The sequence below is a fragment of the Colletotrichum jinshuiense genome, chromosome 2, assembly GCF_051148585.1.
Source record: "Colletotrichum jinshuiense chromosome 2, complete sequence".
NCBI lineage: Eukaryota > Fungi > Ascomycota > Sordariomycetes > Glomerellales > Glomerellaceae > Colletotrichum > Colletotrichum jinshuiense.
Genome location: NC_139309.1, coordinates 1,439,687 through 1,463,652, shown reverse-complemented (window position 1 = coordinate 1,463,652; position 23,966 = coordinate 1,439,687). Strand labels below are relative to the sequence as shown.

General features: G+C 52.6%; 11 protein-coding genes across 11 annotated transcripts; 6 read left to right on the top strand and 5 right to left on the bottom strand.

The window, feature by feature from the left end:
- Nucleotides 1-44: 44 nt before the first annotated feature.
- Nucleotides 45-670, bottom strand: EsH8_II_000394 (AP complex, mu/sigma subunit; the record flags this gene model as incomplete). The annotated part of the gene is made up of 2 exons (XM_083263692.1): nt 45-542; nt 602-670. The coding sequence occupies 2 exons, from the start codon at nt 668-670 to the stop codon at nt 45-47; spliced, it is 567 nt and encodes a 188-aa protein (XP_083121014.1).
- Nucleotides 671-1,166: 496 nt separating this feature from the next.
- Nucleotides 1,167-1,906, top strand: EsH8_II_000393 (ferroxidase; the record flags this gene model as incomplete). Its single annotated transcript, XM_083263691.1, has 2 exons — nt 1,167-1,526; nt 1,634-1,906. The coding sequence occupies 2 exons, from the start codon at nt 1,167-1,169 to the stop codon at nt 1,904-1,906; spliced, it is 633 nt and encodes a 210-aa protein (XP_083121013.1).
- Nucleotides 1,907-2,605: 699 nt separating this feature from the next.
- EsH8_II_000392 (uncharacterized protein) lies at nt 2,606-3,073 on the bottom strand (the record flags this gene model as incomplete). Its single annotated transcript, XM_083263690.1, has 1 exon — nt 2,606-3,073. The coding sequence occupies one exon, from the start codon at nt 3,071-3,073 to the stop codon at nt 2,606-2,608; it is 468 nt and encodes a 155-aa protein (XP_083121012.1).
- A 762-nt stretch (nt 3,074-3,835) lies between these two features.
- Nucleotides 3,836-5,170, bottom strand: EsH8_II_000391 (Zn(II)2Cys6 transcription factor domain-containing protein; the record flags this gene model as incomplete). Its single annotated transcript, XM_083263689.1, has 1 exon — nt 3,836-5,170. One exon carries the CDS (start codon nt 5,168-5,170, stop codon nt 3,836-3,838), a length of 1,335 nt encoding a protein of 444 aa, XP_083121011.1.
- Nucleotides 5,171-5,952: 782 nt separating this feature from the next.
- On the bottom strand, nt 5,953-6,908 carry EsH8_II_000390 (RTA1 like protein-domain-containing protein; the record flags this gene model as incomplete). Its single annotated transcript, XM_083263688.1, has 2 exons — nt 5,953-6,665; nt 6,740-6,908. 2 exons carry the CDS (start codon nt 6,906-6,908, stop codon nt 5,953-5,955), a joined length of 882 nt encoding a protein of 293 aa, XP_083121010.1.
- A 3,732-nt stretch (nt 6,909-10,640) lies between these two features.
- On the top strand, nt 10,641-11,291 carry EsH8_II_000389 (Cupredoxin; the record flags this gene model as incomplete). Its single annotated transcript, XM_083263687.1, has 2 exons — nt 10,641-11,006; nt 11,088-11,291. The coding sequence occupies 2 exons, from the start codon at nt 10,641-10,643 to the stop codon at nt 11,289-11,291; spliced, it is 570 nt and encodes a 189-aa protein (XP_083121009.1).
- Nucleotides 11,292-12,879: 1,588 nt separating this feature from the next.
- EsH8_II_000388 (glycosyl hydrolase) lies at nt 12,880-15,004 on the top strand (the record flags this gene model as incomplete). The annotated part of the gene is made up of 3 exons (XM_083263686.1): nt 12,880-14,446; nt 14,508-14,580; nt 14,941-15,004. 3 exons carry the CDS (start codon nt 12,880-12,882, stop codon nt 15,002-15,004), a joined length of 1,704 nt encoding a protein of 567 aa, XP_083121008.1.
- A 66-nt stretch (nt 15,005-15,070) lies between these two features.
- EsH8_II_000387 (glutathione S-transferase) lies at nt 15,071-15,913 on the top strand (the record flags this gene model as incomplete). Its single annotated transcript, XM_083263685.1, has 1 exon — nt 15,071-15,913. The coding sequence occupies one exon, from the start codon at nt 15,071-15,073 to the stop codon at nt 15,911-15,913; it is 843 nt and encodes a 280-aa protein (XP_083121007.1).
- Nucleotides 15,914-16,587: 674 nt separating this feature from the next.
- EsH8_II_000386 (uncharacterized protein) lies at nt 16,588-19,430 on the top strand (the record flags this gene model as incomplete). The annotated part of the gene is made up of 4 exons (XM_083263684.1): nt 16,588-17,195; nt 17,258-18,071; nt 18,152-18,245; nt 18,769-19,430. 4 exons carry the CDS (start codon nt 16,588-16,590, stop codon nt 19,428-19,430), a joined length of 2,178 nt encoding a protein of 725 aa, XP_083121006.1.
- Nucleotides 19,431-19,722: 292 nt separating this feature from the next.
- EsH8_II_000385 (uncharacterized protein) lies at nt 19,723-20,173 on the bottom strand (the record flags this gene model as incomplete). The annotated part of the gene is made up of 2 exons (XM_083263683.1): nt 19,723-19,747; nt 19,854-20,173. 2 exons carry the CDS (start codon nt 20,171-20,173, stop codon nt 19,723-19,725), a joined length of 345 nt encoding a protein of 114 aa, XP_083121005.1.
- Nucleotides 20,174-21,182: 1,009 nt separating this feature from the next.
- On the top strand, nt 21,183-23,101 carry EsH8_II_000384 (Aldehyde/histidinol dehydrogenase; the record flags this gene model as incomplete). The annotated part of the gene is made up of 4 exons (XM_083263682.1): nt 21,183-21,332; nt 21,395-21,867; nt 21,923-22,872; nt 22,929-23,101. The coding sequence occupies 4 exons, from the start codon at nt 21,183-21,185 to the stop codon at nt 23,099-23,101; spliced, it is 1,746 nt and encodes a 581-aa protein (XP_083121004.1).
- Nucleotides 23,102-23,966: the final 865 nt, after the last annotated feature.

Genomic DNA, 23,966 nt, shown 5'->3' with positions numbered 1-23,966 from the left:
CAATCATCCGAGCAATAATCGTATTCCTCCCAGAGATGGCCAGTCTACCGTCCATGCCACACAAAGTTACCTCCCATGCCCAGCCCACTGCCTAAGCCAGCGCTCCGCCCTTCGTTCACGGGGCGCTTGGCCACGGTGCCTTGCGCTCTTACTCCGGACACGATGCGATCCAAATTTGTCTCAATAACCACCCCGCCAACAATCATCTCGCCCAAAGTTGCGTGTAAAGTCTCGAAGTTGAAGATGAGATCCAGTTCGCATACGTTCTCGAATAGCTTGTCGAGGGCCTCGACATAAACTTGGATCAAGTCAATGAGGGCAAGCGGCGATTCAGTGGAGGTGGAGATGACGATGAAGTAGAGAGTTGCGTAGTTTCGGTATGTAACGAGAGAGGGGACGTCGTTCTCCTCTTCGGAGGACGAGTGCGAGGTACCCGAGGCCGCGAGTAAGGGAGGAAGCGGGAGGAAATTACAGGAGCCGGCCGGACGATTGGATACGAGGGTAAAGATCTCGGAGATCAGGCGCTGCTGCATGCTCGTTTCCTGCGATGGTGCGTCAGTGGGCGACTCCAATTGTGTTTCTTGCGACTGCCTGGCCGTACCAGCTGAGTGTAGAACTTGGTCAGCCGAGGCTGACCCTGGCCGTTGAAGACCAGAAAGGCGTTGATCATTGTATTCCGTGTTGTGTGAGCATCCCGTCTTGGCTAGGATGGCTGTCACCGGCGAGGTGTTGTCGCGGGTGTGCAAAGCGGCCGGATGGTGTCCCGCCAGTCTACGGTCTGCGCTTCAGGCTTTGGTGGGGTCCGTCCTAGCTGTCTCGTCTCAGCACATCGCAGCCAGTCGCAATTCCAGGCCCAAAATTAGAGGTGCACTGCTCATCCCTGGCACATGACTTTCTGATGTAATCAGCCCGCACAGACTTCATAGTGACCCAAGCTCGGTCCATTCCTCATCCGCGGAATTGAAGCTGCATCTGCAGCTCTCGTCACACCTGCAGTGACGTGGGGAAGCAACGAAGCTGCCTTCCTACCTTTCCGCCTCCAAGAAGCAATCCCCTGCTCTACAACAATCAATTTTCCGCATCTTCTCAGCCGCCTTACGTTTCAATCTGTCACCATCAAATCCTGCAACTTCTCAATTGTCCGCTTACACATATCTTCAGCTATCATGGCTCGCACCAGCATCACCAAGCTCTCCGGCGCGGCTGCCCGCACCCTCCGCGCCTCATCACAAGCTCGCCTTAGTGTCCCGCCCCGTGCTGCCCTCCTTTCCGTCGTCTCGAAGCCTGCCACTTCTTCCATCGCGGCGCGCAAGCTATTCACGACGTCTGCATTCGCAGCTCGCGGCATCATGCCGGATAGCGAAAATCCTCAGGTCAAGGAGACTCCCAAAGCTGAGATCAAAATGAACGTCGTCGAACTCACGGACGCCAAGTACCATGAGCTTGCCGACGCATATCTCGATACCGTCGTTACCCAGCTGGAGGAGCTGGCGGATGCCCGCGAGAGCGTTGATGTCGAGTATGCTGTAAGGAAACCATCGTCGAACAACCCCGAATTTAACTTTTTCTTCCGTCGTCAAACATCTTTCTCGGCAAACAAAGGAGGGCACTTATACTGACTCGAGCAACATAGGCCGGTGTTCTTACCGTAACGTTTCCCGATGCTGGCACCTACGTGATCAACAAGCAGCCCCCCAACAAGCAGATCTGGCTCTCGTCGCCCATCTCAGGTCCCAAGCGGTACGACTGGGTCGTCGTCGGCGACTCGCAGAACGATAAGGAAGGCACCGCCTCTGGCGCCTGGATCTACACCCGTGACGGTAGTACTCTTGACGACCTCTTCCTCAAGGAGCTGGACGTGGATCTTAGCATAGCCCCATCCACCTACGGTGAGGAACAGTCCTAGTAGGACGTCAGGATTCCCTTTGGGGATGATGGCAGGAATTGAGCCTCCCAACTGGAGAGGCTCTTCGGCCCAAGACGAGCACGCACGGCAGCACGCTCTCAAGTGTATTCTACATGGCAATGGGGAGTTTAACAAGGTGGTTTTTGAGAACTGGCAGCAAGCGCTCCAATCAATGAGGCAGACAACGCAGAGGCTGGCAAATATGTCTATGTATACAAGCTCTATACAGCGTTAAGCAAGCGCTAGATTGCGCGATTTGGAGTACGGATCCCGACAGGGTTGCCGGATTCTCTGCCCGATGGGGTGTCAACTGGAACCTGACGAGCCTTCACGGAACTGAGGGGACACTGCTCGGATGCTTTCAAGTTGTTCATCGTTCTATTTACGGTACAGGCGTTTTCCCGCTCGAGATACATATGCGTTTTCGTAAATGACAACCGCCTCACTGCTGCCCGTATCCATACTATTGTATCACCATTATAACCCTATTATGCCCATGGGCGGGACAGTCTTTCCGGCGGGAGTCGTTCTCACAGAGCCCGACTAATGTTGTAACAATGCTGAAGCGAAGGTGTTGCTTAGCGAGGGTATCATGGATCTCATTCCAATTTCATCACATCCAATCCAAGGATGTCCGTGTCGTCCATCTCCTAGCTGCCGGCCGGTAGCTCATCCGACTCGGTTTGCATTCCCGTGCCTTTACGCCGGCATTTCGTGACGCTCGACGGGGGCCGGTAGCTCGATTGGCGGCCCTTCTCGCGTCTCGGGCATCTCGTGTAGACCTCTTGGTGCCGGCAGCTCGGTGGTGACCCCTGTGGTCTGCGCCATCATGATGGCAGCGTCGTCGGGCTTCTCCGGGTCCTCCATCACGGTGTCTAGTGCCTCGTCGCGTGCGGCAAGCCGTCTTGCCCTCCTCCGGTTCCAGAACCAGACCAGGGCGACGATGAAGAAGACGAGCCCGGCGGTGGCCCCGACGGTGATGCCGATGATTTGGCCGGGCGCCAGCCCGGACTGTTGTAGGATGTCATCTGGGAACGTTGCGCTGGTGCCTCCCGTCGGCGTGGGCGTGAGTGTTATCGTCCTCCCCCCTTCGGTCACCGTCACGGCGGTCGGGACTGTGAAGCCGGGCGAGAACCTGGAGGTTGGGAATTGCAGCGTTAACGACATGGTCGGCAACCCAAATGGGAAAGATGGAAATGGCTGCGCCAGCTTGAAGAAGCTGTTGTGGGTTGCTTGTTTAAAAAGTGGGAAGACGGAGGACTCATCAGGAAAAAGAAACGACGCTTCGCCTCGCTCTCCCTCTCTCTCTCCCCCCCAGCTCCCGGTTCATCGACGGGAGGCGCAGTCCCCTTTTGATAAACACCCCATGTTGAAGTCCGATGGCCATGGCGTTTTGGCGTTCGTCCTGACGGGGTGGGACAGATGCAGGAGGTTGAGCACCGGCTCCCGTGCGTTTGGCGTGCTGAGACAAAGCCAACACGTCAGGTCGCAGGGCCGTGTGTTGTTTTCCCCCGCTGGAAAGTATGCCATTCTGCTTTCCCCCGTCAAGACATTTAAAATGGCCCTCCCTCCCTACCAAGACCCCGGATGCCCGGCACTGCACAAGTGGCCGCGGTTTGGGACTGGCCAAGGTGCATGCCGCGATTTGGGTGGACGGGTCGCTCTCAGTGGACGTCGGTGGTGGTGGATGTTTCGGACTTGGGGTTCTAGCGCCGCCGTGGCGCAAAGCCCGAACTTTGGATGAGGCCCCGCGCCGTTCGTTCAATGTTTGCGTGCATGTTCGTCGGATCCCTCGTCCCTTTCAGTAAATCGGGAGGGGAGACTGTGCTTGCAGTTCTAAAACATATTTGCCTTGGTTATTTGCTCCCCCGCTTATGCAGGAGGTGTCGTCGTCGTCGTCGTGTCCTCTTTTTCTTTTCAATTACCCTTTCAGCCTGCATGCTCCTCGACCACCGAGTTGGGGAAGGCGAGCCATTCCGCCCAGTAATCGCCAAGGTGCGCCGAGATGGAACGGATCATGAACTGGCCCGCGTCGGCAAAGAGCCAGAAGCCCCGACACCAGTGGACGAGGACGGCGTAGTAGGCGAGGATGACGAGGGCCTCTGGGCGGCGCTGCTTGAGGACGTCTACAAAGACCGAGTTGACACGCACGCCGAAGGACATGACGGAGGCAGACTGGTGGGCGCTCTGATTGGAAATGGTGCGGTAGATGCCGTACGAGTGGCGTAGCGTCTCGGCGGCGTTGCGGCAGGCCTGCAGCGAGGACGGGCCCATGTCTGCCTGGTCGAGCATGCGATGAAGGATATCGACCTCGGGTACGTTTGCCAAGTTAGGCTCTCTGGAGTCGAGGAACTCGATGAACCCCTTTGCGCCGGACTCGCGGATGATGTGCCATGAGCGCCCGGTCACGGCGCTCACGCCGCGGTGGAGGTTGAGGTACCAGGCGAACTGGTCGAGGAAGACGTTGAAGTCGTGGCGGTAGCTGCGGAGGGTGTCACCGAGCAACTGGTTGCCAAGGGTGGAGGCGAAGAGGAACATGGGGATGCATGTCTCTTCCGAGATGACTTCCTTGGCCTCGTTGAACAGCATGAGGCCGCGTGTCTGCAGCTGGGTGGACTGGTGGCGGTACTGGTCGGCACAAGCGGGGTTGATATCAGCCATGTGCTGGGCGGATAGGCTCAGCAGGATATCCATGAGGTAAGGGGCTTTGAGGGCGGCGTCAAGGATCATGTCGGTGAGGGGCTTCAAGAACTCATCGGCGGCCATGAGGGTGTCCATGTTGGTCTCGATATGGTGCAGTAGACGCATGTGCTCGAGGGTGAAGAACTGGCCGTTGGCGGGTCTGGCAACCTCGTCGTCGGCCTCAGTGCGCATAACGTAATCATTGACGACGGAAGTGACGGAAGGCGAGGAGGCGGCGGCGAAGGTGTTGCCGGCGACGATGGCGACCTGGCTGCCGGAGCTGGATGGGCTCTGGCCGGTGGCAAGGGCTCGCTTGGCCGGGACGGCCGGCCGGGCCGATGCCGCGGCCGGCAGAGAGTCGAGATAGGAGCAGTGCCGCTCGGCGGTCGCGCAGTTGACGCACGTCGGGCGCGTCTCGTCGCACTTTACATGGCGCCGCTTGCATTCTCTGCACCCATTGCGAGATTTTCTGTGTGCACGGCGTAGTTTGACGTCACCGGCGGTCGCCCCTGGGGTGCTGGCGTCGCCGTTCGACGAAGGGGGGGCGTGGGCTGGGGAGTGGTTACGCGTATGGGGAGCCATCCTCGTAGGTACGTGATGAATGATTCAATGGCGGAGGGGGGATCAGGGCAGACGCCAAGCCATTGAGAGCGACAGGACAGCAAGAACAGAGAACGGAGCTGCAATGGGGGAGGGCTCTGTCTGTACTTTTTGAGTTTAAAGAAGATGGATGCGACGTTGATGATTTTTGGGAATGCGAACCCGAGTTCAGCCTTTTTTTGGTGGGGCGGAATACGATAATTAGGTAGGTACTACCGGTACACCTATACTATGTCCGGAGCATGAGAATATGCTTAGTATGCCCCTCCGCCTTCCAGGGAAGGGGTTTCGGCATGTCCCGTTTCAGTTGAGAACTTCTCAATATAGCGGACCAGGGGCCACCAGTAGGCGTTTTTACGGGGGAACACGGGGAACTACAAGGGCCAATTTGTGGCCTAATGCACCCAGAATGCCCCTGAACAAGTCGAACTGCGCCAGAAAGTCCACGCGGCCCTCCTCACAAAAAAACTGCCTTGCATGCCCTGCTTGCTGAAGCTGCAAAATAAATCATTTCCCAACCAATTATGTCCTCGGGGAAACCCATTACGCCGTGATTCTCCCGTCCTGGTGAACTACCAAGTGCCATCCAGTCCGCACTTTCCTCTTTCATAGTGGGCCGGCTTTGTCTCCATCCACCGCCATTGCGCCTCAGTGATATCTCCGTCGTCTCCAAAAAGAGCGTCTCATCGCTCCCAGGTTGCCCTTGCTTGCGCCGCGGTCCCTCTCCTAGGACGACCCATCCTCGCCCATATCTTCGACCCGCCTCACCGCATCGTCTTCTTCATTGAGGCGCGCTGCTGCGCATCGGTTTCCATCGTCATGTCAATGTTCTCGATGTCCGACGCCGACTGGTGCTCGTTCTTCCTGATCTGGAACGCACTCGGGAAGCGGTAGCCGAACGCGACCATGACGAGGAACATCAGCAGCGAGTCGAAGACGTAGAGCGTCCACTCGTTTCTTAGCGGGTACCCGTCGCCGCCCATGATGTACTCGATCAACCGGAAGATGGACCGCACCATGATGAAGGCGCTCACGGCGTACAGCATCCATAGGCCCGACCTCCACGGCGTGTTGCCGCTGGCAGAAGCCTCCGTGGGGTACTTGGACAGACGCGTGTGGAAGATGATGGCCGTGACCCAGAAGATGCCAAACAGCACGACTTGGATCACCAGACCGGCCACAATTAGGTTCTCTCCCATCTGCTGGCTGCCGTCCTTAACCATCAGTCCGGCACCGCTCGCCTGGACAAGGAACGAAAAGACGTCGCCCGTGACGAAGATGCGCGTGAGCCAGTTGATACGGATGAGCGAGAGCTGCTCGCCGTGGACGCTGCGGATAATTCTCCCGAGGGTCATATATACAGAGGCTGCGAATAGGGCCGGGGAAACAAGGATCGTGACACTCTGCATGACGTATGGGCCGATCTCGCCGGTGCGTTCGCGAGCAATGGCTCTACCTGCATATCCGATGATTTGAACTGCGAGCCATCCACTGTCAGCGACGCCAAAAGAAACCCCCAGGGAAGGGCGATTGGGGTTAAGATGAACTCACGGATGCCGCCTATGCAAAAGACGATGCAGAACCATGTCTTTGTCCTCGCAATCATCCACGCATGGTACAGCGTGGCCAGGACGAAGAGGACCTCGAAGATGATGGCCGCTGGCAAGTTCGGCACATAGTGCCAGAGGTAGTATCCGTTGTGCGATTGAAGCTCCGGCATGTTGGGATGGGATGATTCCGCTATCGTCTCGTCGTGTCGATGTGGGGTTTGTTGGCAGCTAGGATCGGGGCACTGGCGAACTTGTTCGGCACTTCAATTCAAGATGCTGGTTGAATCTCGTCTGGGCTGTTGGCGTTGCAGCTGGACTTGCCAAGGCTCAAGGACTCGAGTGTAGCCATCTTTATACCGGAATCTGTTGGGCCCCGGGAGGGGAAATTGGTTCCGTCTGCAACACGGGTTCTGCAACTCAAAGCACCTTGACGCCATCTCCATACGCGTTTTTCGCTGAGCGACGGGCAAAAGGTGGGAGGAGCTTGTCTGACATCGAGCCCACCGGCTTCCCCATACGGACGAATACGTGTATCGAGCTGATTCTGGTTGGTTCACTGGTAGGGACCCTGCTCGTCCCGCTAGCCCTGTGAGCGGGCCTCGTTGAATTGCTTTTTTGGCCTGCAAATCAGGTCTTGGCCCATACGCGTATACCCGGAGTAGACGAATACACGTGTTGGGGAGGCCGTAGCATGACTCTCGCCAAGAGCACGGTCCAGCTTTCCGGGATTGATTGTTTGCCACAGGCAATTCGGCCGTTGATAAGGATTTCTCGTTGACGGGCTTGCGCATGTATCCATCCCAATGTGGTGTCTCCTATAGACTTTTTTTCTTTTACGAGGAACACTGGGGCTTGGCAGGAACAGGCACTCCACGAAATGAAGATCGTGGGGGCCACGCCACTGTGCGCGACTAGGGGCCCTTGAACTGCACAGCAGCTCTAAGATAACCGGAGGGCAATTCCAGGGATGGTGAACCAACTTCGCATTGGCCTGCACAAAGACAGCGATATTTCTATAGTGGTCGAGTCGAAAACAAAACTGGCCCTCAAGCCTTTGGTTTCTGATCATATCTGTCAACGCGGCCAGGCCCTTCATTAGGTATACGGGGGAGGGGATGGCGCCTAGCACTACGACTTTTAGTGTCTCCGCATCAACAGGGAATTCTGCGAATAATATCCTAAGGGTGCTCAAGATCAACCGATTGTGTCCGTATACCACGCATATTATTCGGCACGCACTGGCCACTCAATATCGCGCTAAAAGTCGTTTTGCCGTTGTTAAAGGGATGAGGAGGGCGTGAAGGTCGGACGTATCCGTATCCACCAAGCGCATTCCTTCCAGATCTTCCAGCGTTTATTTAGTCAGCAAGCGCTCTACTCTATACCACGACTCACGTGATGGGATGGACATCATGACTTGGGAGGGGTTCCCGAACATGGACATGGCTTGAGTAAGGAGGCCGGACCGGAGGTACTCCGGTACCTGCACCCTTGCATTCGTTTCCGGTTGCCATTGTTATTGTTTCCGGACATCTTATCACCAGGAGCTTATAGACACGGTGCAGTATCTGGGCGATGCTACCAGTGAATAAAGATGTCGAGCTGGCATCAGGAAAGCCTCCTTCATGAGGTATTCCTACCAATGTGCGTGGCCCGGATGCTGTTGTGACATAGTCAGTGTTCGGTCTAGTCAAGCATGTTATGGAGTTAATGTTTTTCCGCTTACAAGAGCTGCTCTAGCTTCTATATGTAGGGGCATGACAAACTGTCGCATTATCAACATGTCAAGACAAGTTTGGTCCCCTCCAGCCATCACTTGGTTGTTGTCTCCATGCCCCGGAAAACTTCATATGCGTGCGTGGGCTGGTCAGGACTGAGTCGTGCCACGTGAGCTTTCCTGTGTCCGTCAAGGCAATCAAGTGTAACTCTCATCTCCTGCCACAGAGAGCGGGATGGGAATGCCCTATACATAAGCCAGCGTCTCACCTTGGAAGTAATAATATGTTTTGGTTACGTTTCTTGGTGGCGCACACGAGCTTGAAATAGAATGCTTACCAAACGTCTCTTGTGTAACCGAGAGATGGCGTTGGCCACAACCGGGCATTGAGCGTGCCGACGCCGGGGTTTGCTTTTGCAGGATGGAATAAGTAATCATGTGGGATTATTACCAATGCTTGATATTCATCAGTTACTCTGGGCCGCTTGAACTTGGCTGAATCTGATTTTGCCATCCTCCTTTCCTCCCCGTTTCGTCCGGCTTTCTGATATCAGTATGGCCAATCAATACAAACGTGACAAATAAGCACGGTTCCAAAGAACAGATTATAGTGAGATTTAAATGAATAAATTTCATGAAAGTGCAAAAGCCAAGACTGTTGCACTGATAGCGGAACTGAATTTACGAGTCACTCTGCCGCTGAGCCAAATACAGACCCTGGCTGTAGTGCCCGCCTACACTGCGTCTTGGCATCAACCGCCAAGCTATTCTGGAAGGAACATGTTAGTCTTCAATACTGAATATAAGCTGTCTCTTAAAGATACCAGATGTCCCCAGCGTTCGGTTTCATTCCCAAGTTTAAAGAGGCTGATGTTTGAAAGGCAAGCTACGGGCCAACAGCTCCCCTTCATGAACATACCATGCGTCTCATAAAAGTGCATAAGTTGAAATTTTGAACTAGTCAGATATTTTGGGTAGTTAGGGATCGTTCAAAAGGTCCAATTCGCATTACCATCCTGCAGGATGATATTTATTGGTAAGCTTCAGGGCACGCTGGTGACGTATTCCTTACAGAATATACCAGCATGCGACCTCCATGCTGCAGGTTGCATTCTATGTCTATTCCAGAAAGGTGGTTTGAACCTTATGCAAACCAAGCTTTTGATACGTGGGCACTAGCGAATGGCCTCAAGTTGTGGTACGTCGGGCAGCTCCGATCGCAAGACGCAGCTCGAGAGTGCCGCTTATGTGGCGTTTTCACATTTCTCTAGCAGACTTGCGATCCCGAAGCATTTTTTGGCCATGGTATCGAGTAAGCTAGTTGGTTGTTTGGTTGGTGGGGGACAAAACGCGGCATGCCTCTGGTAGAAGATTCCAGCATTGGGGAGGCTACGGAATGAAGTTTGGTCATGGATCAAAGCCAAAGCCATTGCGGATTTGGCAAGTTCTTGGCAGTATTTAGAGGCTGGTTCGTTGAAAAATTCACACCTGCCACTTTTGATCAGTCACCCTCTGGCTTGGGATCGGTAATACATTTTAAAATTAGACGCAGGTTCACCTCAGCATTGGGGCGGAGCTTGGCAGCTAGCTCCGCCACGCGGCGTCCTAGTGTACAGCACGCCTCTGTCAGACGCCGGTCCGTTGTCAGCACTTTTTCTACCTGCTGCGCGGCAGCTGACCACTCACGATGCCGCAAAACCAGTCTGAGTGAGAATCTAGCGTCAGTCAGGATTTAGTGCTACTGGGCCTTCCCCGGACTACCGCTGTTCCGGCTTGTTTTTGGCGGTGACGGGATCACAATGTCCTCGGAGGCACTGCTTACAGCGCGTGGCTAATTGCGACGGCCAACTGGGAGAGGCGGTTCGTAGTGTGGAAGAGGATCCTTCCGTAGGGCTGTACAACAAACGCTATCGTGATGGCAATGGGCCGGAGCAACCGCATCAACATGTTGGAAAATGCTATATAACAGAAGGACTTCTCGAGTCAATGAGTCCTATTTTCCTTCCTCTCCACTCACAACAATATAAACAAACAAATCAATCTTTCGACTTTTCCTACGTCGTCTTTCCTATTTCTTTTTTTTCCTTATTTCCTAGGGTCATCTCGTTTTCAAGTCTTAATTTTTTGAAATCACTCCCTTGTCTTACCTAAAAAACCAACCAACAAAACAAACCAGCCCATCACCATGTTCTCCATCAAGACTCTCTCCGCTGTCCTCCTGGCCGCCGCTGCCACCGTCTCCGCCGCCCCCACCGCCACCACCGGATACAACACCCCGTCCCACACGACCCACCTCACGGGCGTCACCCACTCCGTCGTCGCCGGCCTCGGCGGCCTGCGCTTCGACCCGGACAACGTCGTCGCTGAGATTGGCGACATCGTCGAGTGGCACTTCCTGCCCCGCAACCACTCCATCGCCGAGTCCAACTTCGCCGACCCTTGCACCCCTCTCGCCGACGGCTCTTCGTTCTTCTCCGGTTTCAACTTCTTCACCCCCGAGGGCCAGGCCGACAACGTTTTCCAGGTCGTCGTCGAGGACAAGAAGCCCATCGTAAGTTTCCCCGCTCTTCCCCTTCCGCGGGCGCCTCACGCCGGTTGCAAAATGCTCAGTGGGCTAACCCTTGCTTCTCAGTGGTACTACTGCGCCCAGAACGCTGGCCAGCACTGCAAGAACGGCATGGTCGGTGTCATCAACCAGAACTTTAACAGCAACGACTTCACCCTCGCCAAGCACAAGCTGTTGGCCGCCAAGAAGGGCGATGCCATCGTCCCTCCCGTCCAGCAGGGTGGCTATGTCATCCCCAACCCCAACCCCCTCGGAGGCTTCAAGCTCTAAGCGTTGAGCTGGGGAATTCAGCGAATCAGTGATACTTGCTTTTTTTGGAATACATGGGTTGCATGGCAGCGGCGGGACGTTGCATCAGGCGGCGTTAAGACTTTTTGGAATTACTAGATTTGCATCGAAAACTTATTCATTCTTTACATTACTTCATCACGCTCCTTAGCCAACCTTTATATACATCACATGGCTTACAAAAAACGGCTCTCTGACGCATTTGCTTGATTGTAACTCCATGCCTTCCCTCTCACAAGCCGAACAGTTTTGAATAATTGCTATCGTTATCCCACCGAGAAGAACTTTGCGTATGTTACTACCATCTCAGCAACTGTGCACTGAAGCAGAGATCTCAAGTGTCCGAACAACCACGAGGTGTCCGATGAATACCCCCTGAATGATTCAGACTTAATGATCAATACGATCGTGAGAAGAACACACAAAAACATCGGCTCGGTTCACTACGACTGATTTTCTTACCAAGAGCGCTAAAAGGGGCCAAGACAACATTAACAAATGATTCGCTATTCAGGTGCTTGCTTTGACCATGAATTCTACGCCATCGACGGCAAATGCGGCTCTCTCCACGAATGTCGACAGTGCTCTGGCAAATGGGGCGACTGTTGCAACACGGACGGTGAATGCGGCACTGGGGATGATTATTGCAGCGATGGCATTTGCCTCTCAGGCAATTGCACAACCGCGTGACCACGCCATCCATGGGGCCATTTCAGCGGGCCTATGCAATTGGGAATTATCATGGAGTGAACTTTTGGGACAGTATTCTGGTAGCTATTTTTACTGAGAACAGTAGATGATTTCAGTGACATTGCATTTTATTGCAAGGAGATGATGTATTTAGTTAGCAAATCTGTACTTCTATCCGTTGCAGTAGCAATATTATCTTGCGAAATAAGATTCAGTTAAATAGAGGAGATTGAGCAATTGATTAGAATTTATGATTCTTGATTGAGATGTCACTTTCAAATAGCTATTGCACATAAGTTACAATCCTCAACCGAGTTAATCCGACCCGCCAAAGCTTCAAATGCCGCGAAGTGAAGTTTCGCGGCTATAGCAGCAGCCCTTGTCATGGACGTCAGCAGCTTGCATGCGCTAACCAAGCTGGTAGCCGAGTGACCTCATCATATAGATCGGATATGCAGATACGACGGTATTGTCGGGAAGTGAGCCGTTGGCGTTGCGCAGCTATTGCGGGGTTGGTGGTGATGCCCAGAACGCATTTGAACAGGAACTCCGCTCTAATCGATGGATGGAGAATCGAATTGGCGGAATAATCACGGGAAAAAGTCGATACCATCGGCGCCATCGGTCTCGGTTTCGCGCGTAGTTATGCCATATGCTTTCCTTGAAAGAAACTGCAATGGCAAATCGTTGTTAATTGAGCAGGAATTTGCAAACCATTAGCGACAAAGATGTCCCATAAGAAATCAAACGCCACCCCTTTCCAAGGTAAATCGGTTGCCCCAGCGTTTTAAAGAGCAGGGCCAACATTACCAAATCCCTCTTCACGCTACGAAATATGTCGATGCGCTTGTTCGGCATTTTTTGGCTGTGCCTTTTCACCATGGCGGCTCAAACTCAGTCTCAGAGTGTCAACAGGACATTCAACAACCCTATCCTCCCAGGATGGAACTCGGATCCTAGCTGTATTTTTGTCAAAGAATGGGAAAACACGTTCTTTTGTACCGTGTCCTCATTTCTGGCATTCCCTGGTGTCCCGGTATACGCTAGCAAAGACTTGACGAACTGGAAGCTCGCGAGCAATGCCCTGACACGGCCCGAGCAGCTGCCAGAGCTCTACAGAAACTCGGGACAGAACGAAGGCGTTTGGGCATCGACTATCCGATTTCACAAAGGAACTTTTTATCTAATTACATCATACGTGTCTTGGTACGAGGAATGGGGCCCGAAAATCTTGTTGTTTACCTCGACTGACCCATACGACGACGCGTCATGGACTGGACCATTGCACGTGGAGAACCCAGCGAACGATATTGATCCGGACATATTCTGGGACAACGAGAAGGTTTACATGGCTGTCGCTGCCGGCATCTACATCAGCGAAATTGACCTATCTACGGGCGCTGCTACCGAGCCGTTCAAAGTCTGGAACGGAACTGGCGATCGCAACCCAGAAGGACCGCACTTATACCGCAAAGATAGCTATTACTACTTATTGATCGGCGAAGGTGGCACAGAGACGAACCATTCCGTGACGATTGCTCGGTCAAAGGAGGTACAAGGGCCGTATGAGGGAGCCCCGCACAACCCAATTCTCACGGCCAAGAACACTGATCTATATTTCCAAACGGTTGGACATGCCGATCTATTTCAAGATGGTTCCGGGAATTGGTGGGGGGTGGCATTGGCCACTAGGTCCGGCCCTGCGTGGGAGATTTACCCTATGGGTCGTGAGACGGTGCTCTTCGCCGTCAAGTGGGAAGAGGGCCAGTGGCCAGTTTTAGACCCGGTGCGCGGCACAATGACTGGACCTCTGCCACAGCCGAACAAAGACGTTCCAGGAGATGGTCATTGGATCGACGAGCCAGACGTTGTCGATTTTGCGCCAGGCTCGAAGCTTCCAAGACATTTCATGTTTTGGCGTCCTCCAAAGGCTTCCCTTTTTGCGATCTCGCCGGAGGGACATCCAAATACGCTCCAGATATCTCCTTCGCCCGTCAACTTGTCAGCAACTCCTGAGTTCAAACCCCTCGAGGATGGTCTGGGTTTCATTGCTCGCAAACAGAGCGCCACTATTTTCAACTACACTGTTGACGTTTCATTCAACCCCGAGGTCGAGAACGAAGAAGCAGGCATCTCAATATTTTTGACGCAGTTTCAGCACATCGACTTGGGAATCGTCAATCTGCCAGCTTGCTCTGGCAAGTCTCTCGTCCCGAGATTTAGACTCAAGGTTGAGGCATCTGGGAAACCTAATATTACAGTGCCCGAGACTGTTACTGTTCCAGTCCCCAAAGACTGGAGGTTGGAGACCATTCGATTATCGGTTTCTGCCGTTAGTGACTCTGAATATGTCTTTGGCGTGGCTCCGGCTTCAAGACCCGAGGAATACCAAGAAATCGGGTCTGCAAGTGCGTTAATTGTCTCTGGAGGCAGTGGACCCTTTACAGGTGAGAATAGTTAGTTAAAGATGAGGTTCTGACCAGAACTTACTGACATTCTTTTCCATAGGTACCATCGTCGGCACTTACGCCACCAACAACGGAGGAAGTGGGAAGACGCCAGCATACTTTAGTCGGTGGAGGTACACACCTGTGGCCCAGAAGATTGACCATGATACATTCATTACCGTAAAATAAAATAGAATGGGCCTCTTGCATATCCAGTTGACATTCCCTGTCATATACTTTTTGACGGTTTACCTGATTATACAAGCTGCGATCTCGTCAATGGGATATCCTTAGGTAAATGCTATTGTATCTAGCACATTTCTAGCGCTAACGACTTTAAGACGATGAATATATGAAAGGGAAATAACGCCAACGGATGTAGGTAAAAGTGTTGTAACCGGCTTCCAATGGCCCAATCTTGCCAATCAGGGCTGGCCGCTCAACTCCGCTCGGCCCCCCACAACTCGGACACTTACTCACCATCACGTCATCAGAGGGGTTACATCACCAGACATGTTCAACTTCATCCGTCTCGTTGAATATACACCCAACATCTGACACGGAAAAGCCTCTGCTTATCCTCTTAAATTTTCTTTTCAGCGTTGACCCTGAGGACTTGTCACGATGGCAAACATCGACACGTCAATCGGCGCTCACACCACCGGCGCCGCCGCCCGGTTTGCGGCTAAACATTCGGAAGAGCACCCGTTAAAGCTCTATGGAGGCTGGTTCTGCCCCTTTGTGCAGCGATCATGGATCGTCCTCCATGAAAAAAAGATACCCCACCAGTATATCGAGATCAACCCTTACAAGAAAGACCCGGAGTTCCTTAAGATGAATCCCCGCGGGCTGATCCCGACTCTGGCCGTTCCGGTGGATTCAGAGGGCAAGGATCAACGGGCTCTCTACGACAGCACTGTAGTATCAGAGTACCTCGAGGAGGCCTATGTAGGCAACGATCACGGTCCACATCTTCTTCCTGAGTCACCGTATGACCGCGCGAGATGCAGATTGTGGATCGATCATATCAACTCCCGCATTGTACCGGCCTTTTACAAGTTCATTCAACACACACCGGAGAAGGAGTTCAGCATCGATCAAGCGCGGGATGAGTTCTTGGGCCATATCAAGGCTTTCACCAAGGAGCTCGATCCTGATGGCCCTTGGTTCCTAGGCCGTGAATTTAGTCTTGTCGATGCCATGCTTGCCCCCTGGGCTATGCGTCTGTTTCTTTTTGACCATTACAAGCCTGGGGGGCTTGGGCTTCCGGTTAAGTGCGACAATGAAGAAGATGACAAAATTTGGAGGAGGTGGGGGCACTGGTATGATGCGATCAATGAGAGACAAAGTGTCAAGGACACACTGAGCGACAGAGACGCCTACATCGAGGTGTACAAGCGGTACGCAGAGGACAAGACGAACTCGGAAGTAGGACAGGCAACGAGAGGTGGAAAGAACTTACCCTAAGTATATTTGCCCAACCATTAGCTTTCAAGCCTAACATGTTTTCTATTTTTGGGTTAAGGCTGCGGCTGTTTGTACCGACTTTTTGGCTAGGATGAGATACACGTCGACCGCCTGACTACCATAGACCCACGACACATCGTGCCGAGTTCTTTCTCGAGACCATTTCAATTAGTCAAAGGATGCGTTACGAGCCGCTGGTATCGCCTCTCGTAGCCTTGGTACATCCAACTATCATCGGCCCCCTCTCCGACATAGGCCTCCGGATTCGCAACCGACCACACTCAAACATCCGCTTACCCCACCACCAAAACAATCGGATTAGGAGGCCGATTGGTTTCAAGTAGTCTAGACTGACATTATGCCGGACACCAGCAAGCCGACTGACTGCATGCAACTATCTTGTGACAGTAGACATCTGGCTATCTTACCCCGCGTTGTGAGCGGGGTATCGATAAGCTGGCAGCAGTCACACGTGGCTGTCCTCTGAGTTTCCAAATTCAGTATACGCATCAATCACTTCCGATAGTGCTGGAGACTGGATGTGCCATGTGTGTGTAGTAAGAGGATTTGACACGGCGTACCAGGATGTCGTGAGATGTCACATCTTAAAGGCGATGCATCCGCTCAAGTAGAGACTGTTGTGCAATTCCAGCAATCATCAACAGTTGTTCATGATGAAGCCTTCCTACTGCAAATCTTCCCTTTTGACGGGAACGCCCTGGAGTCGCCATGCCACAATCACCTTATCGAAGAAGCCTACGCCAAGCCAGTCCAGCTCAAGACATGCTTCATCCGCTCCCGTCCTTGTCGAAAAGAACAATGGAGTCGCTGTTCCAGCCAGCTTGTCAGCTTTGCCCACAGCTGTTCTCATGAGATCCCTCTTAGTCTCTGCCATATCTTCGAAGCCTCTGCTTCTTGGACCGTCACTCGCAGCTCTATCGTTTCTCACGAAGCCGAACAGAGGCTTCTTGACGGATGTGGATCGAAACCCAGTCCTTCACTTCTTGGTGAAGCGGGTCTTCTACAAGCAGTTCTGCGCAGGAGAGACGGCCGAAGAAACCAAAAACACTATGCGCCATCTGAGATTCATGGGGTTTCGCGGCACGATTCTCACATATGCGAAGGAAACCGTTTTCGATGCCCGTACCAACACTGAACACGGTTTACGCATTGAATCAGACAAGAATGCAAACTCGGAGCACTGCTCCACTATTGAATCATGGAGGAAGGGGGTTTTAGAGACTGTTGACCTCCTCGGAGCTGGCGATCAACTCGCGCTGAAGTAAGTCGCATCCAACTGACCACCTGGATTAAACACGAGGCACTAACGCAGCGATTTCAAAGACTTACGGGAGCCGGATCCCGAGCAACGGATGCATTTGTTGCGAAGGAGCTACCCCCGAAACAGATGATGGATGCACTCGAAGAAGTTAGCGCCAGGTGCAAAGACCGTGGGATTCGTATCCTGCTAGATGCCGAGTCTCAACACTTCCAGTGGGGGATTTTCCTCGTTGGAATAGAGCTCATGCGCAAATTCAATCGCGACGGTTACGCTACGATTTATAACACCTACCAGGCATATCTGAAAAGCACACCAACGACATTGGCTTCGCACCTTGAGATGGCAAACCAGGAAGGGTTCACTCTTGGTCTGAAGCTGGTCAGAGGAGCATACATTGCCACAGACGATAGATCCCTGATTCGCGACACGAAGCAGGAAACCGACGATGCCTACAACAGCATCGCTCAGGGAGCACTGAGGCGGCAGATTGGAGAATATGGTGCGACGGGTGGAAAGCCGTTCCCTTCTCTGAACCTCTTCTTGGCCAGCCACAACAAGCACAGCGTAGTTACAGCCCACAAGATCCATCAGCAAAGGCTAAAGGAAGGGCTGCCGACGGTGCCGATTGGCTTTGCCCAGCTTCAGGGGATGTCGGATGAGGTTAGCTTCTCGCTTTTGCAGTTGAAGGAGGGACAGGATCCTTCGCCGCAGGTCTGGAAGTGCTCGACATGGGGTAGCATGGGCGAATGCGTGGCGTATCTTCTTCGAAGGGCGGTGGAGAACCGGGATGCTGTTTCCCGGACTGTGGACGAGTACACGGCATTGAAGGCTGAGCTGGGGAGAAGACTGAAGCCTAGATTCTTCCGCTCTCGGCCTGTGAGTTGAAGATTGGATGTTACTTCGTTAATCGCAAATCTTATCTAACAAGTGGATCATGCTTAATGCTAGTATTGCAGTGCTATCAAGTGTATGGTGTAGGTGTCATGTCGGATGCCCTTCCGGTATCAACCCCACTTCTGTGGTTGGGCTGCGGGGGAGCTCCCGTTCGACGTCAGTGCCGGTGAGGGGCGGTCGGGGTAGCTTCATGGATGTATCACAAGGATTTGAGACCACGAGACCAAAGACATCACTGCAACTGTTGCATTTCGAAATACTGTTTGTAACCCCTACCCTCTTTCACTATTATCCTATATCACTAAACTCAATACTCAACACTCTCCCAATCTAACGAGAGTTTGAATCCCTGGACAAGATTAGCCATAACACAATGGAAACATTCAAAGAACTCACGCTGTGTATTTTAGGTTGTGGTGGGTTTCCCGGAATTTTCTCATGAGTTGTTGGTACTAATCTACGCGGCCAGGAAACCTTGGCTTTCCTATTCTGAAAGCATTACTGGACAGTGCGGATGACCAGAACAGCATATTGCCAATCTCTCGTTTCATCGCATGTGTGCGAAGCCAAAAGTCCGAGGATTCTCTCAAAGAGCGGTTTCTCAATGTAGGAGACAGGCTGGTCGTATCCAGAGGCGACAATATCACCGCATTGCAAAACTCAGACGTCGTCATACTAGGAGTGGACCCGGGCGACGTGGAGGAAGTGCTGTCTCAGCCGGGCACCCGAGACGCCTTGAAGAACAAGCTGCTGATTAGTGTGGCCGCTGGGTGGACGAGACAAAGGCTGGAGGCTACCATTTACGGCAGCGAAACCACGTCTGAGAACACAGAGGGTCGCGCCTGGGTCGTGCGAACTCTCCCGAACATTGCAGCGATGGTGTCCCAGTCCCTCACAGCAATCGAGATTTCAGAGCCAGCGGTCCCGGGCCGCTACCTGGAGCTAACAGAGGCTATATTCGCAAAGATCGGAAAGACTGTGCAGATTGCGCCCAAGCTGATGAATGCAACCACGGCACTCGGAGGCTCGACACCGGCGTTCTTTGCGGTCATATGCGATGCTCTCATCGACGCTGCTGTTGCGGTGGGGGTGCCTAGAAACCTCGCGCATACCATGACATTTCAATCCATGCTGGGTACCGCCACGCTCATGCAGAATGGATTGCACCCGGCCCTTTTGAAAGACCAGGGAACATCACCGGAAGGATGTACAATTGGAGGTTTGATGGTTTTAGAAGAAGGGGCTGTGCGAGGACATATTGGGCGGGCTCTGAGGGAGGCTGTCACTTTGGCGCGTCTCATGGAGACTAACGCCGGTCATGTCAACGACACAAGGCACTAGCTTATTAGTTACACAGAAATCAGAATACTCAATGAATCCACAAGGTCACCAAAATAAGCTTCATAAAGAGATAAATGCAACTGGACTCTCAGTTTCTATCTAGGAGTTGATATTGGAGTCAACAGATTTTGGAAGAAAGACCGTAACTCCAGATTGGCTAAACATCCAATGCCGAAAGCGGGTATTATCCTCACACAACGCATAATAACCGTGGAGGGGACATGCTCTTGAACCCGCCTGACTCTATTGGAGAATGGCAAACGGGTTTGTCTCTCATAATAATCTAACGCAATTAGATGTATCGGAGAGGCGACCAGCTGAGACAAGACGGGAACTGTCAGCTGCGTGATGGTTGCTTTGGCGTGCATGGAAGCAGTCACTTCGTCCGGAATCGCTCCCGATATCCATGTCGGAAGCGTAAACGACCCAAAGATGGTCACGGCATCTCTGATGAGGAACGTTGCTGTTGCGGCTCTGGGAAGCTTTCGGGGAGCTGTAACCGCCTTGGCCGTTTTGGGAGAGGCGCCAGATCCAAAGATCTCGGCAAAGCGGAGGTCTTTCCATACCCCGAGGGGTACGTTGACCAGAAATGTAGAAGCGAAGGTAGCCGTAGTAACGGCTGCCGCTCCGTCGTACTTCTCGGCCATGGTAGTTGCGGCGTTTGCAGTGACGTAAGTTGCTGCATACAGGGTCCAGGCAATACCTAGCGGCCGGGCCAGGAAGAAGCCGCGAGGTCGACGCATGGCAGAGTTAAGCTGGGAGTGGAGACCTCGGATGAGGGGCCGCCCTGTCGTTGTCCGCTCTACTACGGCTCTGCGAGCGAGTATTAGCAATGAGGTTAACGGTTCTAGTGAAAGAGGTGGGGCTACCGATCTAGCATGGTGATTGCCGGAGATATTAGGATTGCGGAGACGGCGCCGGCCACAACGTCGCCTGCCAACTGCCTCCAGAGGGGACATGGCTCTGGTTTGCTGGGGTCCGGACGTTGTTGCGTCTCGCTTCGAGCCATTTCAAGGTTGGTTTTGATTGAGAGACACAAGACGTTCCAATTGCATGCATGATGTGGCCAACGTCCTACTTATCTGTGCACCCATACCCACATCTCCGCAATTGCAGCTATGTGCTGTGTGTGGACGGTAAAAGACAATCTCACGCACTCTTAAGCATCCATTTCCATGGCCATGGCCATCGAAGCTGTCCAAATAAGAAATATCTGAAGATAGTATTATTCTTGACATAACTATTCTCTTAGAAGAATATACACAAGTCGACAAGCGACCAGCTTGATCAAATGCTCTCCTGGATGAAGTCGTGAACTCTCACGTAACCTCATGCAAGATAAATTGTAATACTGATAGAGCACGGGACCACTTGCCGCCGGATGCAGCTGTCAAGCGTAGCCTCCGGGATATGCGGGGAAATGCAACACGTTCTCCACACCGGCGGGGTCCCTGCATCTAGATATCGGCTGGGTGCCCGGCATCACTCCGCTCCGGGATCTACCCCGTCCGATCTCGGCATGATTGCCAAAATGACATCGATTGCAAACATCATTGGTGCATAGCAGAGGGGAGCTATCGGGAGCTTGACCGGTCCAGTGCAGCAATTGTCAAATAAGACGATGGGATTTCGAGGCTAATGTGACAAATCTTCCAGCAAGCTCTCCTACGGCAATCGTCAGGTCCTGTGTCTTCGTCTTCGCCAACAAGATTCTATCGCAAACTTTCTTTGGCTTCAAATCAATCGGTCAAAATGCAAACAGCAAACATCATGAGGTCTGCGAGACCAGTTCGGTCTTTGAGAGGGGGGTTGCGCCCGATCTCGGCCCCTGTCGCACTGTCACAAAGGAGAACAAAGTCAACTGCCCCCTTCAGGCTGCCAGACCCCAGAAATGAGCCCAACGTAAGTCAACTCAACGTATTTCAAGGTAAAAACGGACATAGGTCGGCTGACTTTGATAAAAGCCCACCTACGAGAAGAACTCACCGGAACGCGCAAAGCTCGAAGAGGCCCTGAACAAGTTGCGCGCCCAACTACCCGCCAGAAGCGATTTGTTCTTCAATGGCCAAACCCAAAAAGCGGCCAAATCCTTCAATACCGTTCTTCCATCCGAACACGCGACATCCTTTTCAAACTTTCCCCTCGCTTCCAAGGAACAGGTTTCGGCCGCCATCGAGTCGGCATTGGAGGCGAAGAAGAGCTGGGAAAACACACCCTTTGTGGACCGAGCTGCTATTTTTCTCAAGGCGGCTGAGCTCGTCGTAACAAAATACCGATATGAGATCATTGCGGCGACCATGTTAGGTCAGGGCAAGAACATGTGGCAGGGAGAGATCGACGCGGCTGCTGAGTTGGCCGATTTCTTCAGACTCAACTGCAACTTCGCAGCCGAAATCCTCGAGAAACAGCCAACACGTGGCTCTGACGGCATGTGGAGGTAAGTTACATCTAAAATTTCTTAATATTGCTTGTTTATTGACTCTTTGCTTCAGTCGTTTGGAGTGGCGTCCGCTGGAGGGCTTCGTCTACGCCATCTCACCGTTCAACTTCACTGCCATTGGCGGCAACTTGATATCCGGCCCTGCGCTGATGGGAAACGTTGTTGTCTGGAAGCCCTCGCCTAGCAATATTTACGCCAGCCAGTTGCTATACAACATCCTGCTCGAAGCCGGCCTTCCTCCTAACGTAATTCAATTTGTGCCGGGTGACGCCGAAGAGGTCACGGACGTCGTCTTGAACCACCACGACTTTGCTGGGCTCAACTTTGTCGGCTCCTCTGACGTCTTCCGCTCCCTGTATGCCAGAATTGGCGAGGGAATTGGAAAGAAGACTTATCGCGAGTTCCCTCGCGTAGTTGGCGAGACTAGCGGAAAGAACTTCCATCTCATTCACCCTACGGCCGATATTGAGCAATCGGTGAACCACACCATTCGCGGGGCCTTCGAGTACCAAGGCCAGAAGTGTTCTGCTACATCTCGCGTCTATATTCCCCAATCCAGATCCGAGGAGTTCCTGACCAGCTTGACCTCCAAGGTGAAGCAGATTACCATCGGAAGCCCAGACGGCAAATTGGATGCATTCATGGGGCCAGTCATTCACCAGCGTTCTTTTGACAAGATCAAGAAAATTATCGATGAAAGCAACAAAGACTCGTCTTTGAAATTGCTGGTTGGTGGCACATACGACGGCTCCAATGGGTACTATGTCAACCCCACTGTCTATGTCGCAGACTCGCCCGATCACCGCCTGTTTAACGAGGAGATTTTTGGACCTGTCCTAGCCATTACTGTTTACCCTGACGCGGAGTGGTCTTCCACCTTGAAGAAGATTGATCAAAGCGGTGGTGGCTTCGCCTTGACTGGCGCTGTTTTTGCAAACGACAGAACTGCAATTCGCGAAGCAGAGGATGCCCTGCGCTACTCTGCAGGCAATTTCTACATCAGTAAGCCTCCCGCACCCGTCAATGTGATGTTTAGACCGCTAACCCATCTTATCTAGACTGCAAAACAACTGCCGCCCTCATCGGACAACAGTCCTTTGGTGGCGCCCGCGCTAGTGGTACCAACGATAAGGCAGGAAGCGCAGATGTCATGCGACGATTCGTCAGCCCCAGACTAATCAAGGAGGAGTTCTTCCCCCAGACAGAGTTCTTGTACCCCAGCAACAAATAAATCACGTTGCATAGGATGGCTCGGGGGCGACGTTTTGGTTACATCAGAGTGGCGCAATTTGTACTTTAAGGGCTAGTCAAATGAACAAATCCGTGGATGTTTTCCATGCACAAAGATTTAAAATTTCCATAAGTCTGGCTGGGTGCATCTCCCCACATTACCTTGCAACGTGTATAACCCCTTGTGCCAAGTTCTGTCTTATAGTTAGGGGTAAGCGTTAGTACATACTTTGTTTGATAACGTCCATTCTCTCGTCAGAACAACATAACAGTGAACAAACGTTGATCATCCATACAGCTCATTGTTTACATCTATAATTAATGCTGAGTTTAATCATGATTTGCCTCTCTAAGGCGGCAAACATGAGTAGGCTTTAATGGTTGCCTTCGTGCCGTCATCTTATCGCAGACCAACAATAGCTCGGAACAATTTAGGCAGTCCTTAGACATCCCGTACTGTTGTTGCCAGGGTCTACTTGGATTTGATTGGTGTCGCTGCATGTCCTTGCCTCCCATCGAAGATAGTAAGATGGTTACTCATCAATTGCAGGACGGTTGTGCTCCCGGCACTCGCAACATGGCGCATAGCCCCACATTTGTGTCTTCCACCAATAGACGTCGTTGATATGAACGGATCACCTCCCGACCAGACCATGACTTCGCAAGACAGATAGTCGGCTCAGCATCCGTCTTCACAGAATACATGTGCGTCTGCACCACTACCCCGCAACGAAGGATTGTCCATTGAAGTCACCCGATCATGTTGCATTGCTTTTGAACCCCCGCTCTTTGCGGCTGCGTCAACCTCTACCCCATGTTTGATATGGTACGATTAGCATCTTGAATCCGAGGCCGGGGCCGGGGCA